The 20,587-nt window shown below is 41.6% G+C and overlaps 1 protein-coding gene across 3 annotated transcripts in view; it reads right to left on the bottom strand.

Moving 5' to 3' along the window:
- ATP13A3 (ATPase 13A3) overlaps window positions 1-20,231 on the bottom strand; it is a 61,959-nt gene extending 41,728 nt beyond the window's left edge. For all 3 annotated transcript variants that reach the window (XM_086754329.1, XM_086754331.1, XM_086754330.1), the window contains exons 1-2: window positions 20,128-20,231; window positions 18,731-18,784 (exon numbers count right to left, since the gene is read on the bottom strand). In XM_086754329.1, coding sequence (XP_086610455.1) covers window positions 18,731-18,768 — 38 coding nt within the window. In that variant the 5' untranslated portion in view covers window positions 18,769-18,784; window positions 20,128-20,231. The remainder of the gene's footprint in view (window positions 1-18,730; window positions 18,785-20,127) is intronic.
- Window positions 20,232-20,587: the final 356 nt, after the last annotated feature.

Below are 20,587 nucleotides of genomic sequence, written 5' to 3'. Positions count from 1 at the left end.
GAACTCATGCAGTCAGAACAAGTTTAGTGTATTTACAGAATTATACTTCTAATAGAGTTCACAGCTCCATGAAAGAATTGAGATTTATCATACCTGAACTAGTCTGCTCTTAAAAAAACATGCATTCCCTGCTGAGTGCACTGCAACATCAAAAACAGTGCTTGCAGGCAAAACTCCAATCTTGATGAACACATCTAACAACAACCATACTCCACACAGGAAGGCACCAGGTGGCAAAACAAATGCAAACAGCTTCGAGATCAGTAAATCTCAACTGAGATCTCCTTACGGTCAATGCACCAGAATAGGCACCTTACAGGACACCGTGGCAGCATGAGAGAGAAGTGCAATTGCTTTACTTTAGGGCTGTTCCACAGCTAGGAAGGAGCATCAAGTTGCTGGCCTAAAGCAGCACGAAGGGAAATCTCAGCACTGAGAGCACCAACAATAATTCCTGTGATTCAATGAGTTCTTTGAACAGCTGGGTACAATCACACAGGGAATACATGAGGAGTATCAGAAGGCTACTTCTGACTTACACCATCAGACTCATCTACCGAACAACCTTCAACACACACATTCTCAATATTTCACATACTGCCTGTAATTTTCCATATTAAACTCAAATTCTAATCTCTATACTTCAAAAACATTAGAGATCTTTTCTTAGTTGATGGGTCATGAAAATCATTACTATTCAGCAACTGAGAACAGCGCTCTTTCTCCACTCTTACCCCTTTTGGCACATTATCAGCCCAAGCTCATCATCAAGAGCTCAAATGCATAACTGCTTTAGGTTTGCTTCGCACTGCCCTGCTGAAAGTCGAGGCTGAACACCACCACAGGCTCCACAACGCTGCTCTCTCTGGAGGTGACTTCAGGCTGCTCGGTCAGACTGAAGAAAAGTAGCAGCATCTCAGCAATTCAGAAGAGACTTTAGCAGTCTGAATTTGATCTTTACTGCCTTCCTTCTACAATATGGTGGGAAATTAAACATTTCAATACTTTAAACATTTAAATATTCAAATATAAGCCTTGGTCTTTTCAGACTACAAGGGAGTACGACATTTTACTACTACTCGAACTGAAGTGAGGTTGAAATCCACTCACAAGAAGCAATGTGGACTCAGGAATATTCAAATATAAAGTGATTCTGATGCAAGGGCTGCCTCTCAGGCTCTCTCCAGAACAAGTTCCTTGAAGTGAATAGCTAGAGAAATCCTTTCCCCCTCTAACAAACTGAAAATAGCAACCAAAAAGCACTATTTATTCCTTTTGAAAAAAGGGGCCAAAAACAATGGAAACGGTGAAAGTTACTGTCACTCCACTTACATAATTTTTCGTAACTGAGATACTATTGTATAGCTAAGTATATTCTAGAGTCAGAAAAGTAGGAAATATCAAAAAGGTCTGCAAAAGAAATGCTGTTTGCCACTGAGACTAAGAGAATTAAATCACTTGCAACATTTTAGAACAATGTAAGCATATATTTCACAAATGGCAAGTGATCAGCTGAACAATGTTTGACCTGTAAGTACTTCTAAAAGTATACATTTCATCACAAGCTTAAACAGTATGTTTGCAACTTTTAAAAAAGTGTATCAAAATTAAGTTAAACTGCATTTGCTATTTGCCTCTGTCCTGAAGAGTACGTAGCTGTGAGCAGAACAGCACCTGCAGTTTGAAATGTAAGTCGACATTATTTTGGAGCTAAAGTAGATCAGAAATTGCATCACAGGAGAAATTACAGCAGTGTACAGACCTTAAAACTACACGCATCCCCCACAGTGAAGAAAATGTTGCACCTTTTCTGAATCACTACACCAATATTTATTTGTTGATCTATCCTGACCAAACAACCAGGATACCAAGCAGTTCTACCAAAATATCCACAGGCAATAAACATTTGTAGCAACAGTATAAAAGGTGCAAGTGAACTCATGGCATATTTATTACAGAAAATATTGTAAAAGAACCACAGTAAGTTTCAATCAGTATGCCTGAAGAGTTCTGTGAGTCACGCTTTTGAAGGACTACTAGCTTATCCGAAGTCAGTTTTCTAATAGTCGGCATAATTAAACTACTTCAGTGCAAATTTTACCCTTCAATTTTGATTTAGGGAGGTGGGAAGCAAAGAGATCTTCCCTCTGTTCTCCTACACATATGCCCTAGGACCATAATCCTTAAAAAGTAACTCTGCTTTAGCATACAGACATTGTTGTCATCAGTTTATTATTCTAGCTTTGCAGTTAAACTGGAAAGTTTCACAATTTCAAGAGAAAAATTCCAAGGTCTGAAACAACTACAGCTACAAAAGAAACTTTTGAGATCTCCTGCAGTCACTGAGTAATTTAAATACCAAGTTTCTCAGATGAAAATATAACTTTGACAGCTCAAGTCTTTAGTAAAATCCATGTATGGATATGCACAAAAAATTATCAAATGTCAAGCTGTTACACATGCTTATGCTCTGTCATCATTTGTCTGCTTAAAATACACAAGTAAATAAACTTACAAACTTCTATCTTAAACATTCCCTATTTTATTCTTTTCAGGTATTTGTAGAAATCCTGAGATAACTACAAGAGTTTCTCTTACCACAAGCAGTCCAGCAGCTCTCCTCTGCACTTGCTTTTGTTAACGCCAGCCAGTGAGGCAGTTCTTAATAACGGAGACCCTATCTACAAGGGAAGTCCTGACAAATGAACTATTTTGTCTAAAATCTAAAAAAAGTCTCCAAGGGCTTTTCAAACTGTTATCAAAAGATTAACACATCAAAGAAAATTTGGCACTGCTTGGAATGCCTTTTTTTTTTTTTCCCCTTTCTCTTCCCTCCAGTGTGGCTGAACAATTGCAAGACCGTGGCCGGGCTGGCGCGGACGCCGCGCTTCCAGGCATCAGCCGCCTGGTCCAGCTCCTTCTATTCTAACCACAAAACGCCTCACCAGGAACCTGCAGTTTCAGGTCTGTGCACGAGTCCTGATATTATCTGTCCAGCTAAAAACATACGTGCTTCTGACCAAACCCTGCCTTGTACTTACAGTGTTGTGAGTGAAGACAACAACATTCATTTCGAGGAGCTAACCGATGATAAAGGTGACAGGTAAGAAACACAGATATTTCTCACTCTCAGCAATTTACAGTTTATCACATACTCCAAGTTAGTCAGCCTTTAGCTAAGACAGATAGCTTGCTCACTACCTGAACATTACAGAAATAAGTTACTTTTCTGTACAGGACAAGGATCAAACAGCACTGCTTTGGTAAGAAAACAGAGGGCAAATGAAGAGATCCAGCAAAGCAGACAGGAAAAGTGAGACACATGCATGAAAGAGGCCAAATTTCAAAATCACCTATATGCAGACATTAATCAAGTCAATTTTTCCTCAGCTCCCTACATAATCACTGTCATTAAATAAACCAAGCATCGTAAATTTCTACAGGAAGAGAATTAAGACCAGAAAAACAATTGGCCTGTCCAGAAAAAGATCACAATACAGACCAAAACTTAATCACATTCCTGAAATCTGATCTAGTGTCTTACTAAGTGACCAGTCTGGCTCTCCTGGGTCCAAAAGGATCCATTATGGTATCTTTACGGGCTACTGACAGACTTTTCAAGTCCTTTTCAATAACTTACTTACCACAAATATATCCTCCATTAAGAAACACTTCACAGCTCTGCAGTTGAAAATTAAGTTTCTAAATAGCTTGATGTCATTAAAGTCTTTCAGATTTCTGAATTAACAAAATATCTTGAACAGCCACTCTTAACTGCAGATAGAGCCTGTTGCATAGCAGACACATTCTCTTCACTCTTATCCTGACTAGCTGTCAAAACACAGAAAAACCCTGTTTTGTTTTGAAACTAGGAAGTAAAACATTATTTCAGTCACTCTGAAATTAAACATTTCTGCACTTTAGAGCCATACTTCCAACTCTTTACAAGGAGAAGGAATCACTCTAGCAAGGTAATAGGCCTTAGAAAGGCAACGTTTACCACCAGGGCTTACACCCACACACTGAGAGCGGCTACCCGAGTCCCTTTTTTCCACGCGTTACGGTAAAGGTTTTTGGCATTCGTGAATGGATCTACAGGAGGTAAGCCATTGCTTTACATACACAAAACACCAACTAATGCTCAACCTCTGCCACCTTGGCAGTTACAAAATTAAAAATCAAAGAAGTATTTGAACTGGAAGTGAAATAACAGGCCAGGAAGAAATATGAATGTACCTTCTGAGAACACATTCAGTTTCAAAATACATTCAATTTCTTAGGAAAGATCAAAATGCAGCCTGGGCTATAGCTGACCACTAGCAGCAGAAGAAGATGGCAGTTAATTTTACAAAGGAATTGACAGAGGAAAAGCGCATGCTTTTGCCCTTCCACGGAAGCCAGTTTTCCACATCACCCTACATGGGCTGTGTATCAGATGCTGCACGGGAGCACCTGGCACATCCAAAGAGATGGTGCTTTGGAAAACAGTTCTGCACTCATATCTCAGGCTGAATGCCAAAAGTCGGTCAGAATACTGAAGTGTTTTTCAAAATTTGAACATTATAAAATACATCCATATGCATGATAAAAAGTACCTCTTATCCAGCTTCTAGCAGTAAAAAAAAAAAAAAAAAAAACAATGAAAATGCTTCTTCAAAATTATTCCAATAAGATTAAGAAAAATATGTTCTTGACCCAAGATCTCCTTTGTCATCCTCCCAATGGGACCTCCTGGTCTACACAACACTTGGCAGCACTGGTCATGCAAAGCTGCACTCAACACATTGCTTTCAATGCGTGTGTAACATTTAATCTGATGTCAGGTCTGCCAGGAGCCAAGGAAAGAAGTTCTAGGTACAGCTTAACAGATCACATTCTAGAAAAAGCACTTTTAAAAGGAGCTATAAAAATAGAAGGAAAAGTCTTATCAGCTATTGCTACTTGAGCCTGCAGCTCCTGCCCATGCCAGCTGCCAAAGAGTTCCACATACAATACCTGAAAAGCTGAATCTAAAACACTGACTTCACTTAAAATGTGCTGTACCAATAAATAAATGGACAAGGACACAAGGCTAAGATGATGTAAGGATCAGGAAAAAAAAAAAAAAAAAAAAAAGATAAAAAAAGATTTAGGAGCACATTCTTCTCAAACTGTATCACACAATACACTGCACACTTTCAAAATCAATAACCAAAAAAAAGCAAACTTGAACAGAACATTTCAAGCTTTCAAGAGCTGCAATGAAAGCTTCAGCCTACAGTGTCTTCGACATAAGTCCCTTATTTACTTTCCAGTCCTTCTCCTTTACATAAGAGGTCCTATGCTTCTATGTAGATAAGGTACTATTTCCTAAAATTTCTCCACTGACTGCTTTTGAAAAGACTGGCAGAACTTGCAGCCACTGAAAACAGAAAAAGGCCATTTTTCAACAGACTTGCAATCACAAATGTTGATTTCAAAGGCTGTAAGAACGCCCTGCTAAAACCCATATTATACCATCTTGTCTCCAAAGTCTGTTATCAGGATTCAGCCATCCCTCACTCATTACCCTGGGTATCTGCTCAAAGGAAATGGTTTCCAAAGTTCCTTTTTATAGATTCTCACAGTCTTCAAGGAACTCTCCAGCACTGGTGTGCCTGTACCAGGCATTTTTGCACCTCTAATGAGCACCGATGTTGCCCCATCAACGGTGACAACTTCCACTTAGTACCCAGGACCATAGCCATTGTTTGTTGCAGACGGGATTACGCTACACCCTGGACTGGGAGAGATCCATACATCTGAGCTGCACCACAGCACTAGAGGCTTCTCACACCACCTGGCAAGCGTGACACCGTGCGCGACATCCTGTCTTTGCCTGCCCCCAAAACGTAAAAGCTACGCCACCCAAAGAACACTTCAAACTGAAACAGATCACTTTATATCTGAGACATTACTTAACCAGAAGTCTGAGGATATCACATTTTTGTGACCTTAAAAAACAAAGGTCATCACACTTTACTTCAGCATGCAGTATGGTGAGCTTACGTATAATTTAAATCTATTTGTAAAGCTTTCAGTGTTATTGTAACGTATCAATATTTTTACAAGTTTGCAGTCCACATTACAAACGCAAAAGATGCTCTCCTTGAGAGACATCTTTAACCTGATAAATGCACCTTACATGAACGGAAGGCGATGCAATTAACAGTCCTCCAGTAGCTTGAGGCTGAACCCTTAAATACAAAGTTATCCACAAAATGTACCACAAATGCTTGGGTAAGACATACAAGCTAAAAGAACTACAGAAGATCAGAAATCCTCCAGCTATATTTTGAAAGGAGTTAAGGTTATAATTTGTACTACAAACAAAGCTTAACACTTTAGTCAACTAACCATGCTCTAACAATAAGAATGACATAATAGTTTAATGAATACATGGAAATTTTACAAGTACACGAGCTAAATTTTAACAAAGCCCTCCACTCAATACCTATTTTATCACTTCCCATCTTGGGCTTTCTGTTATAATACTAGCTTTTGTTTCTGTGTTTAGGCTTAAGAAAGACCATTGTATCCAACAATCACCAAACCAAAATTGTATTTACATTTGTAGAGCGTATTCTTTGTAAAGTATACTTTTTGCAGGCTGCAATAGCAATTGCAGTGTTCATAGCAGAATACAGGCTACACTAAGGAAAGATAATTCTACATCTAACAATAAACTCAGTATCACAATTCATCATGATAACAAAGTACTGTAGCCAATATTATACTCAAAACTTACTTTCTAACTGGTCTTCAGATCATTATTTTCAGACCACTTAAAAATTCATTATTAATATAACAGCACATGCACAAGTTGAAGATATGTTAGAAGATAATTCAGGAAAGTAGTTGGTGATATCAAGGACAACTTCACCACCTAATCTTCCCAGCATCTCATTTATCTTACTTCAAGCAGCAGCTATTTACATCAATCAAAGTTTTCAACCAATAAATCAAGCATCAAAAGTCAAAATTGCCCAAAGCTTGTTCCTACTCCCAGGCAGACGGAAATACAGTCTTTGCTTGTTTCCTTTTCAGATTTCTGGATCTCCTATCGGGCTGCCATGAGGGAAAGACGACCTGTCCCACAGTCAGGGAATCCAATAAAGCATACATTTATTTCAGATGCTTATTGTTTCTTTCCTCTCTTGGAAGAGTATACCAGGGTTAGAATTCACAGACTTTGACAACAGAGACAATGAAATGTTTTATTTATTCTTGGAAGAGAAAGTTAAACTGTTTCAAATACCTTGGGTAAGGCATGGCGCCATTATACCCAGCATGACTTTTCAACAGCTGAGTACTGAAGCTGTTTCCAAAAAGACAGCTCCTTTCTCGCATGCGGTTTGAACTTTCCTTAGTCCTTCTGTTTCATTAAATAACCAAGACTATTATGGTTAGATAATGGAGATGGCAAAGATGCCCCATCCCAGCACCAAGAGAACCACAAGTATTCTAGCAGAGAATTGGGAGTCTGAAGACCCAGATTCAGCAACAATGGGTCCTTTCACGGAAGCATTTCCCCTCAGGGGTTGTGCCAAGAGCCCAACCTTTCCTGTGTGGCTGCCGCCTTATTGTGCGATGTAGAGTATCTGCTTCCTGGGATATATTTGCTTTTGTAGTATGGATGCTCAGCAAAAGGAGGCAATGACTTTTTTTCCTCTTCCTCTAAATTCTTGGAAAATATTTTTGAGGTTAATATAAGAACACTGGAATCAAATTTCTATTTGCCTGCAAGGAGATCATCAAGCACAACCAGACTAATCACAAGAGATGAACTCTCCTCTAAAGTTTAGACCTTTAACTCTTGTTTCTTCAGAAGCACATATAGTTAGTATACAGCTATGACTACAGCATAGCTTAAGAACCAGTCATACTCATCATAAGCAAGCAAGCAATCTGCTTTAGCATCCGTCTTTTCTTTCCCATCGTTAAGTATGGCTTAGTACCTTCCATTGCTTTCAGACCAGCATTCTGAGACAAAGCAGCAGTATTTCTTCACACTTTCCTGAAGCTGCGATGTGAAACTTAAAGATTCTTAAAGTTCAACTATGTGATGGCTAAATGCACACACAGAGAGTATCTTCCAGATTAACAGAAACAGCTTCAAATTGTACTAAATTGTACTCATTTCTAAACATTTATCCTGTATGAAGACCGACCAATGTATGTAAATAGGTTAAACTTCAGCACCTAAATCTGGCTTCCCTGATGTTTACTTAAAGTACAAGTCATAATAAATTGATACAAAGCCTTAAGTATGTGGCACAATCACTTTACTTAGACCAGAGACACTTCAAGGTAAGAGCTCTTCTTGTGTGCAACCAACCCACCAATCAATAGAAACACTATGCAAGACAAATTGCTAAGATTCTAAATATCACATAACAGCACTAAAAATTAAAGTTAAGAGGTTGTATTAAAGAATTTAACATAATTTAAGATGTCAAGCAGGACAATTTATTTGCCTTGTTCGAATTCTAATAACTGAAATAAGTAACAGAAAAACATGCCAAACAAGTTCCATTCAGAGATTAGACTGCTGAAGACAACAATTTTCTTATGAACAGGAATTTATACAACCTGACAGCTTAGCTCCTGAAAATGATTAATTTACTCTCAGAACTGCCATATGAGGTAAGGCAAGAAAACCAAGGGGGAAAGTTCCGCTCTCTATGCCCATGAACAGAAGTTTGACAAAGGCAAGAAGAGAACAGACGTACAGGACTGTAACATTTAACTCAATGTCTCCATGCCTGTAATGAAAACTTTGGCCCACATCCATCTAGCTACTACTTCCCAGTCATTCAGAACAGTCCTACAAACCCAGAAGAGCTTTAGTGATTTAGTAAACAGTCGTTCCTCAGAGAAGGACATCTACAATTCATGAAATTAAATGAACTCACAGCAGCCTACTACAACACATTTCATCATTGTCTTAAACAGCTCAGTTCAAATGATACTTTGCAGCGCTTGTGTACCTCTTGCGATCACTTCCACAGCATCGGCAGTGGGAAACTTCTTCTGTATAACGCAAACAGACTCTGCAAAAATCTGACACGTGATCTCCCTTCAACTGCAGCAATCTTCTCAGTACTGATGACAGTCAGTGACAGTCTTCAGACTTGCTTCTTCCAGTAAGCATTAGGTTTTGACTATCACTCTATTTATAGTTAACTTTTATTCTGCACACTTACCTAAAAGGAGAAATCCTCCTTTAACATAGCATGTCTAGAGCAATATTTACAACGGCATTTGAACTACCATTTTTAGAACCTTTTTTCTTTCCTAGCTTATAAACTTTTTATGACAGTACTAAGAGATGTAACTGTATTGATATTCTCTGCCGTAAAGAGGATAGTTAGCTTTCTTAAAATCAAGACTGCAATGTTGTAAGTAAGTACATTAAATGTATCAAGGAGTACTCTTTCCTCAAGTGTTGACCTCACTAACTGAAATACCACTGACTAAACAAATATTCAGAAGTAGCCACTTCTCCGATACCTCTGGTCCAGATGCTCTGCTCAGATTTCCCCATCAGCCTTGTTTTTTCTTAAATGTTAAGTGAAAACAGAGGTCAGTTTTCTAAAGCACCATTAAGGACTGCCATCATCCTCCACAGACATGAAACGCGTAAGTCTGTCCCCTCTGAATGAAAGTAACTGAAGAATAGAAAGCCTAGCTGAAGGCTAATAGAGCTACAAAATAACAGCCTCCTAAAAGGTCAGATCAAATGTGCACCTAGCCCAGCATCCTGAAGACATCACAGGGAGAGTCAGATAATGATACTTCCCAGTAGACTCTCTCCAATACCAGTGACTTGCAGTTCAAGAGCTTTGTGAGCTAAATACAGTATCATCTTATTTAATACTAACTGGATTATTCTTAATTTTTAAAATATTTTCAGGTACATTTTAAGCTTGCCAACATCCTGCAGGGAAGGATTTTTTTTTCCTTATTTTTATCTTCCATCTACTAGCTTCAGCTGAAGCCTCCTACTTCTTGTATTTGAAGGAGCAGAGAAGTCATGCCTTATTTACTTCCTCCCTGCCACGTGTGATTCTTTCATAAACTGTTTTATTTCCCATCCTTCAGTCCTCTCTTCTCCATGCAGAAACGACTAACTGCTTCCCTTACAGACGTCACTCCATACTTCTGACCATCCTTGTTAGCATCTTTCACAGTTCTGCTACGTACCTTTCTCACAATGTCTCATCCCCCCAGAAGAATTTGTACATGGCCAATAACACATTAATGCCACAAATAAGTTAGAAAATAGTACACTAGACAAATAACTAATTAAGATTAGTTAAAAAACATTTTTCAAGAGCAGAAGTGTCTGTTTTCTCTCAGACACACTAAGTCTTTACAGGCAAGTGGAAGAGAAGTCACACATTCCTAGAAGCATCTGCTGGTTACACTAAGTGCTGATGTTAGAAAAAAATCATCTACGGAATATAAGCATTAAATACCGTTACATATATTACAAAAAAAAAAAAAATATATTCCACATAGATTTGTTTCCAGGCACCTGGCCCTAAGTGGCCATGGTTCAGCAAGGGGGTGGACCAGATGACCTCCAGAGATCCCTTCAAACCCCAACCATCCTGTGAGTCTGCGAGTCCACTTACCATACCCAGTACGTTTTCATAAAAGAACATTCAAACAACGGTAGCTCACCAGATGAAGAGATTCATGACAAACATTTTAATGATTGGGAAAGGTCCAACTTAAATGCTGTTATAACTCACTGTATGAATATGCACTTTGGTTTCTCCTTGGTCACAGCCCTCAGGAAAAGAAATTCACTAGCAACTGTTTTAACCTAATGAAAGCAAACAATCAAAAAGGTTCTGAAAAGGATTGAAGCTCTGAACACTACTCTATGTCTATGGAACATTAAGAAAGGAATCAGACACAAGTTATTGTATTCTTACTACCTATAACATCAACTTGAAAGATATCAAGCCCATTTTCATAGCTCTACCCAATAGACACGCTACCACACTTTCAAAACTAAGAAATATTAACCTAGCTAAAATCAAAATTAGCATCCAAGGAAGGAGGATGTTCCCTGATGAAGAAAAGCACAGATATAAAACACACACTTTGGGAATCTAGCAAAGATAAGATGGGAGGATATAGTGAAACACTGAGCAGATGATCCACCACAAAATACTGCCACATGAACTTAGCAAACTGCCTAGGTACAGCTCAATGTCCACAAAATAAAAAATTACAGTCTCCAAGGAAAATGAGCTTTAGAAAAGGTGAACTACTACAGTTTAGCAATAAGTCCATAGAAAGCATTTTCTCAGGGTGCATACCGAAATATTCTCAACTTGTTACAGCTTCTTCTGTTGACAGTAGCTAATCAACCAGCACAGTTACCATCTGACGATAGTCTATGTATGTTCTCCTACCAATGTTACATATAACAAGTGTTGCCTGACTTCAGCTGGACAGACAATTACTGCATTTAACATACTATTGCTTCCCACACATTTATGTCACCGGAGGATAACAGGAAGCACAAGACACTGAGATACTCTACGTGTTCCACATGCAAGATGCAGACTACCCAAATTCAAATTACTTTGCACTGAAACCTGAGCAAAACACTCCTATGATCCATTCTACCAATGGAGTTACGTGGACCAGCAATCTCCAGCAAAGAAACAGCAGCAATTTAATGCACCAGATAACCACGGCTGAAATGACTACAGGTTAAGACCTGGTATTACAAACGCTACTACTATACCAGTACCAGCTTGAGCCACAAAAATCCTTCATAACGCATGCTCAGAATGTAATTACACCAACAGCCTTGCTACTGACAAAAGCTGTCTTTCTGGGGAAGGGATGTTGCTGGACAAAGAAAAGGATGGCATGGGGAAGAATGCTATGAGGATACCTACATTTGTATGCTACAGCGTAAGAACTCCATCAAGCTGACAAGACAGTAACTTATTTTTCGTTGTGCTCTCCTCCTACAAAAGGCATACAATTTATATGGTGAAATATTACACGCACTCCTACGTTTTTACCTCTTTATTACTATAGCAAAGCTATTTCTGGAATAGGTGGAAAAGACATGGTCATAAGAAAATTCAATTTATATTTCAAGCAAAAAAAAAAATTGTAGATGAACTAACAAAACTTAGGAAGTCAGGAGCCCCAGTACACTTTGAAACAGAGACTGCACAATAGGGGTTTTACAAGTGCTTCTGTTCACTTAGACACATTACATCTACCGCTGCTCCAGACACATGCCCCTCACCATAGGCTGACCTCACCCAAGCACTAGATAACTGTCACAGCAGTACATTTGTACAGAACAAATGGGCAGAAGCTGTGTTTCATCCATACACGGTTGGCACTTCAAGCCTGACTGTCCAAACTGGAGTCAAAACCATTACTCCTTCTCACACCACAGGTCTTCAATACATTCAGTACATTGCCTCCAGCAATAAAGCATGGCTGTGATGCAGAAAAGTGATGTGAATACCCTCTCTTGAAACACTACTTAACTTTTTTGTGGTCCTCGCCAAATGGACCAACTTGAAGACAGAGTTAATCCAAAGAATGCACTCTGCAAGACTGCACATTTGACAGCCCTTTTATGTTCCTGTTTGAATTACCAGTAGGTCTGAAAAGAACTTTTTGCTGGCTTGTCAGATCTGGAGTACTGCTACAGTGACAGAAGCATCAGTTTTAGACAGCAGCATCCTCAGCCAAAGACTGCTCAAGCCAATGGAACAACCCTTTGAATTCCCTGGGCTTTGGCTTTAAGACTCCTCCACTCCCCTAAGACAAAAACAGTTCCTCTGTTTGAGAAACAGACGTTAAGAAAAACTATCCTTCTGCTCAGAGGAAAACATTCTCTAGCAACTCAACAGTAATAGGACTTTTCAGGAAATTCACCTGTACCCAAAGAGTTATACAGTTCAATAAATACTATTATGGGGTGAAGGTAAAGTCAGGCAGGTAACGCAATGTAACTGCCAACAGATCGTACAATCACCACATTGGAGGCCAACTCGTATCTACGTCACTGAACTTTCAGCTCCTGCTATCTGCTGCCGCACTAAATGTATCCTCCAGAAGATAAGCTCTTGCTATTGTTGACGTTAAACACTGTGGCAGATGTAAAGGCCAAAGTTCACAAAGGTAACTGTACTTTCTTTCATTCATTGAGACATAGGAAAGCAAAATGCATAGGATTAATTTAAATGTTTGCACACATTCCAGTTACCTTCAACCACTGAAATAGAATGAACAGCTGGATCCTTTGTTTTGTTATGCAGTCTACTGCACACAGTCAAAAGCAATTATGAGAGTGCATGAAAATAATGATACATAAAATAACATGGTTATACTCGCAGTTGGACCTTCCACTTTAAAATTTGTCTGTCCTCACTTACGTCGCCTGTACTCGTGGATATACTGAAGTATGTGTCCTTCTAAAAGACCTTCAAAGCCAAAGGTGGACCTTTCTAAGTATGGATCAGAAGCATCAGGATTACCACTTGAGTCTAAAGCAGTAATCTGAAGCTACTAAAATGACTGAAAATTCCTCAGTGCTCTGCTACACTGAAGTTCCACACACACATCCTGCAGTATCTCCCTACAGAGGTTTAGAACATCCCCACAGCAGAAGAAAACTTGCTCCTTTTGCAAGAGGCAGCAACCCAGAGGAGAGAATAACATCCAGACCACCACATGTTTCCAAACCGATAAAAGCACCACCGTCTAGTCATTTGAATCTGTGCAAAGCCTAAACTCACGTGATATGACCAAGTCATGGACAAAAGAAATTCCCATCAATTTCCCCCTCCTTGGCTCAAACTTGATACAAACTAAAATTAGAATCATATAAAATGGGATGAAAGGGACATCAAAAGAAAGTTTAATCTATTCCCTAACCTAAACCAACTATACCAGGCTTTCTCAATATGCAACTTGTTCTTAACGGCCACCAATAAAAGACTTCTAAAAGTACCATTGCCACTGTGAGAAAGTCAAAAGCTTCATTGGAGCTTTCCTTGCTGAAACTTAATCCCATTTCAACCCACCCATCATGGTCATTGAAAATAGCATTTCCTTCTTACAAATCTTTTAAATACTTGACATAACTTGCATTCCCCTTAACCTCCTTGTCTCTTGCCAAAATAATTCGGATTTTCTTCCATGTTTATGAAGTTGTTTCCTCGAACTCTGATCCGTTGCATTTTTCTCCTCTGAACTCCTTCCAAGCGATCCAAATTCTTCTCAAATTTTGGCACCCAAAAGAGGTGCTGTCTGCACATCGAGAGAATACTAACTGCAAATAAAGCCAACGGAATTAAACTTTACATCTCACAGACAATACTCCCGTTTAAACGTTCCAGTAAGATATTTGCCTTTTCTGCAAACGGCATGACACTGACTCATGTTCAACTTGTGATCCAGTACACCCCCAGGTCCTTTTTCTAGTACCTAAGCAGTTCTTCCTCATCCTGCATTTGCATAGCTGATAATTCCTGCCTAAATGCAGTACTCTGCATTTGTCCCTATTGAATGTCATCCTGTTTTTCAGGTCATTTTGAACTCTCATCATGTCCTTCAACACATAGTCCCTGATAATTTAATAAGCACATTTAATTAGCTAGTTGACCAATGCTTTCATTAAACACAACCATGTCCATGACAGAACCCTCCAACATAACCTCTCATTTCAACGCTGAATCATTACTGTTCCCCAAAGAGGATCATTTACTCAATTTTGTACATTTCCTAGACTACTTTCCCCAGATCATGTCTCCATTTACTTATGAGGCCATTAAAATGTGGGAAATCTTATTAAATAAATCAGTCAATCAGGAGACAAGACCTCCACTGCTTCTGCCATAGCCACAAAGCCTTCTGCTCTGCAGTAACAAGGTTATTAGACTTCGGACACAGTCAGTTTTCCCACAAATCAGCTCACGCTGTTATTCTTCTTGTAGTTATGTTCCAAGCACTTGAAATGGAATGTTTGCTTATTAATCTCAACTGATGGAAAAAAAATGAGATAAAGCGAACTGTCAGACTTCAACTCGTCTTCCTCAGCTCTCCTCCATTTTAAGTCTCTTTAGACTCATCCTTTGCCAATCTTCTAGTACTTCTGAGTATTTCTAGATAATAATTCGGCATTTTTCAGCTGATTTGAGAATTGCACAGTGAAGCTTATCAGGGCCAGCTGATGCAGGAACATCTAGTGGAAGTACACTCTCACCACAAGTATTACTAAGATTAAGCACCTGCATGACACTGTTAGAGAAGACAAGCAAAATAGGCACCAAACACTTTAAATGTTCTGCACCTTCTGTAGATATATACATTCTCCACTGAATCAAGAGAGAGATTTCCCAGTCTTCCTCCTGCTATTAATGTACTTCTACAGGACCTTGCTAGCTTTTATGCCTCTTGCTAGTTGCAATTCCATTTGTGCTTTGGCCTTTCCAATATCTGTTTCTACCACTCTTTTATACATGTTCTTCATAATGTGATTTACTCTCACACTATACATATTTTTTTTTCTTGCACCCAAAGCTCATAATATAAATTAGTCTTACTCCTTTATTTCTCAAAAGTCTTCCCATTTTGCTGTTCTTTCTCCTATCCTTTATAGGGATCACAAGCTCTGATTTCATAGCCATTGCCATTTATCATCTTTCATTCTGACATCCTCAAGCTAGAATAAAACCTAAACGAGTTGCCATTTTTGTTGCTTTCTGTACATTCTAAACCGAAAATGTCACCACCACATAACTTTGACAAAGGTCAAAAAAAGAGAGTTTGTTTTTTTTATTTTGAAGGATGGTCTTTTGGTCTTAAACACCACATAAAATCTCAATTCAACTAAAAAAGTAACGGACTTGCTACCACTTCCAGTACCTGGTCCTCTTCCAAAAAGATGGTTTAAGATGAGCAACACAATGCCACAATTCTAATTAACCAGAACCACAAAACAGGGTTAAATTCTTTCAAATGAAAAATACACAATGAAAAAATGAAAATACAGACTGAATGCAAAATGCACCTAATTCTGGTAGGACTGATAGGATTACCACTTGAGAGCAAGCAGCTACACTCCACGGCCACAGAGACCTCTTCCCCATCTGTGCACAGCGCTCCATACGATGATGGTGCTGAAGTTACATATTTTAGAAAAGAAACAGCAAGATGCAGCACTCAGATCTGTGTGTAGACCTCATCCATAACTCCTGAACAGTAACTGTGAATCACCCATCCTTTTTTATTTAAGTCTGCCTTTCAGCTACCAAAGGTTAAAGTTCATAGTCTTATTTCAATCAGGAAAAAAAGGTGTCAGCCCTGAAGCTATAATACAACTACAGTTTACTACAAACTGAACTTTTGTTCTCTGCTAAGAGGATTAGTTTTCATTCATAAAAAATGTCACTTCCTTTGTTAAATATTTTTAGCTCATTGTGTAACAGTGAAAGTGAAACACTTTAGCGTTACTGTTATTTAAAATATTTTTTTAATTGTCTAATTGGGAAATTAGGATTTGTTTTGTACAAACTCTCCCATGCTAAACATAACCAGATCCAAGCACTAGTCAGAATGTTGGGGTTTTTTTGCCATTGAAAGAACACAAAACCTACTAATTTGCACAATACAGTGCCTACAGACCCAAAGCAGGTTTGGCCACACTAGATGCCACTGCTGCGGAGACCGGTAATCCGTGCCCAAAAAAAGCATACACAGTCAGGTCTCCAATGCGAGTTATTAAGCCATTCAAAAGGTGAGTCTAAACACACGCTGCAGAAGCATACATTTTTACATCACGCTCATATTGTTCAGGCATTGAGCAAATGAAATCTAAGGAAGTCCTTCTTTCTAATTTCCAAAACTCAAGAGTTTTAGAAGAATTAACTAAAGGACTTTGTTTCACAAGGTATTAAAGGAATAAAACCTCTTCCCTCCATGCCAGCTACCATGAGGTTCATACCAGACAGACATTTATTAAGGAGAGTGTTAGAATAGTTCTCCCTGGCCTGCTGTTAAAGATGCTTAAGCGTACCACGCAACTCAGACATTTTTCACACCAGAAATAAAAATTCCTACAACAGACCTTGGACAAGCTAAGTCAAAGTAATCCACTGTTGGTACTCTACAGAAATAAAGGGAATAGATCTGAATGTTTCCAGGAAAAAAAAAGAAACAAGGGTGCAATAGCTGAGATGCTTGACAAAAACCTGGCCTTTCCATGTCAGTTCCCAGTTCTAGCACAGACTTCCTCTATCACCTGGGCAGCCCTCTTGGACCTGGCTTTAATAATAAAAAGGTATTTTACTCCCACTGAATAAATTGAATTTGTCTCCATACCACTGAAAAATCTGTGTCTTTTTGACTGTTTTATACTCCACACAGAAGACAGCGAGCATACCACCTCCTCGAGGCAAATGAGAAAAACTAATCTGAGGGCTCCATGTCAATACGACTTTCTAAAATTTCTTTTTAAAAATAGCTTATTAGGGCCACAGCAAAACAGCTTGTCTGATGCACCATGCCGGTCACATGGTACGCTAGCAGAAGAGGGCTGAATCACAAAGTTTCTCAATCATATTCAGCCACCACGATGCAACTTCCTTCCCTGCTAGGCAGCCCCAACGCTCCCTTGCCAGGCATTGCACGCCTCTGACCAGACAGCTAGGACCTCTCGTCCCTCTCTCTTCAGGTTAGGGGTAAATCAGTGCCTATCCAAGTCATCAAGCCCTCCCTAGAGGAGAAAGGAACAGACACTTAATTCTACAAGATAACTAACAAAAAAATTAAGGAGTGAGAGCATAATGAGCTCCAAGTCCAGAGAGCACGACTGGAAGACACCAAGCAGAGCACCTAGAACAGCACCACTGCTCCTGGAAGGTATTCAGGAAGGTGGCAGCTGCTGTCCAGAGGCTCCACTAGAGACAGCGTCTGCAGAATTGCTCAGATCCCTTCCACTGCTTCTCCTCCTTGTGGCATGGGCAGTCAGCTTTGGCCAAAACCAAAGTTAACATTAAGATCTCTCTTACCCATCTCTGAAACTGAGTACTCTGAGGCACATCAGTTTTTCCTAGCTGACCTAGGCACTCGCACTGGAACGCTCCATGCTACCAGAAGCCAGTGCTCTTCCTCACGGGTGACTACACCAGCAATACACAACACTTTTATTTCGCCAAGCCATCTTAACGGTACCCTTCTTAGAAGTCAGGAGAGTTGAGTCGGTATCAATGAATTTCCAAGTCAGTAATAAAGTTCAAAGTTTACACAGTACATCTTCTTTAAACTAAACTTCATAAAATTGTATTTGTAATTACAAGAAAATAAGAAGCAGCAGCTTACAAAACTGACAGCTCTTGCTGTCACACCACATACCAAGACAAACATTTCCTCAGTGACACGCAGTCAAGATCTACTGTTGTCATCCATGACACTGCTACACGGACATTAAGTTTATGAAGGCCTGACTAAAACCACGGAGTATACTATGGAGTGTATATAAAGAGTGTATTTCAATAATACCAAAAAAAGCTGTTTCTCCACAGGTTCAAGAAAATCCAAATTCTACAGGAGATAATAGTGTTGTGCAAACGTCACTTTTACTTTAAAAAAAAGGTAAAATTAGCAACTCTTTCAGATACGATGGAACTGATGGCAGAAAAATATAACTAACCTGTCTGAAGAGCCAGTGTGTGGACAAATCTCATACATACAATGGCTGAGTCACCTACAATAAAAAAAAAATACAGTCAGAGGAATGAATAGGCTCAATGAAACTTAATCTTAATTGCCCTAGCTAATAAAATATCGTACAGTTCTAGTGAGTGAATATAGCAAAGAAAAGACGTTAAGGATTCTAAAACTGGAACAAAGTTCTCAGCAAGCTCAGATGAAGAGGAAGCAGTCAGTTGGTGTGGCCAGACAACTATCAGCACTCATGTCAGAACAGTTCAGAGTTAACCATCTCCCACCGCTGGAGGCTACGTTATCTCAGCTAAGGAAGACAACAGCTTCTCGAGTGACTCCAAAAGCCTCCTCCAGCCACAGCACCTGCAGCGATACACAGGTCCTGGTGGGCAAGCCGAGCACTACTGGTAGCAGCAACCTTTCCGAGCCAGTACAGCAGATACTCAAGTTCTTCCTCTTTACCTTACGTATCAGTGCATTTTTAAAAGTGCCTCGCCAATTCCGTTTCAACTCAGTGTTTAATTCACCTAGGAGGTGTTTATGCCTGAACAAGCATAACCAGGGCCCCTCTTTAGGACGAAGCAGTGGTTGTCAGAGGTGCTGGCAGCGCGAGATCACCACTTCCACAGCTCGGCTGACAGAAAAGCACTCTGTAACCTTTGCCAACAGCAGTACAGCGCATGGACGCGTTGGCTGGAAAAGGGACAAGACGCACAGAGTCCTCGTCTTGTACTGCGCTGGGAAAGCTTCTCTTTGGAACGTGACCACCGTGGCTTCCCACCGACCCCGCCGCTACGCACCACACCGACGTGTGCCCAAGCAGCTTTCCGCACCGGTGTCTGGTGACCAGAACCGGCGGCCAGAACCGACAGCCGGCCAGAGCAGGCGGCCAGAACCGACAGCCGGCCAGAGCAGGCGGAAGAAGCGCAATCGGACTCTGTCCGAGCAGCTGAAGGTGCTACCGAGAGCCCAGGGCAGCCCCGGGGCCCGACCGGGCAACGGGAGCGGCGGGGGAACCACCGGGCCGCTGGAAGGGGCCACACGCGTCCGGAGACCGGCGGCCAGGAGACCCCGGGCCGCCGCACGCCCGCCCCTTCCCCGTGCGGCGGGGGCTGCTCCGGCCGCGGGACCCGCTGGCAGCGGCGCGGGGCGAGCCGCCTCGCACGGCATCGGCCCCGCCACGACCTCCGCGCCAGAGCCGGGCCCGCCCCGCGGGCGCTGCTGCGGGCAGAGGACACCCCGGCGCGACCGCAGGGCGAGAGGGCCCGGGCCCGGGGCGGCGGGGGCTGCCGGGCGCCGCGGAAGGCCCAGCCCGGCCCGGCCCGGCCCGTGGACCCTCCCGCACCTGCCGGGCTGGGCCCGCCGCCCCGCGGCCCCACTCACCGGCGGCGCCCTCAGCTGAGCCCCATGCCGGCGGGGCGGGCGCGGGACCGGAGCGGGACCGGCTCTCCCCCGCCCCACCCCGCCCGCCCGGCGGCGCCCCCGCGGCTGCCTCGTGCGGCGCGACCGGAACCGCCTCCAACCGGCTCCACGCGCCCGCGGCGCTGGGCGGGAGCAGGGAGGGGCGCGGAAGTGACGTCACCGTGACTCGGAAGACCGGTGTGCCGCGCCGTTTCGGGGTTGGGCGGGGCGGGTGGAGGGGGCGGGGCTTCGCCGAGGGGGCGGGGTTTGGGCAGGGCCGGGGAGAGGCGCAGGTGGGGTGGGGCCGGGTGTGGGGGGCTCTGGGGCGGGGCCTTGGGCGGGGCTGGGGCTCCCCGGGGACCCCCACGTGTGGGGCTGCGCCGGGGGTCTCAGCTGGGGGGGGGCTGCAGGGCCTTGCTGTGGGCTGGGAGTGGGGGCTCGC

The sequence above is a fragment of the Chlamydotis macqueenii genome, chromosome 9 (genome assembly GCF_036417535.1).
Source record: "Chlamydotis macqueenii isolate bChlMac1 chromosome 9, bChlMac1.mat, whole genome shotgun sequence".
Lineage (NCBI taxonomy): Eukaryota > Metazoa > Chordata > Aves > Otidiformes > Otididae > Chlamydotis > Chlamydotis macqueenii.
Note: the sequence above shows the minus strand (reverse complement) of the source record. Positions and strands in the feature narration are given on the sequence as shown.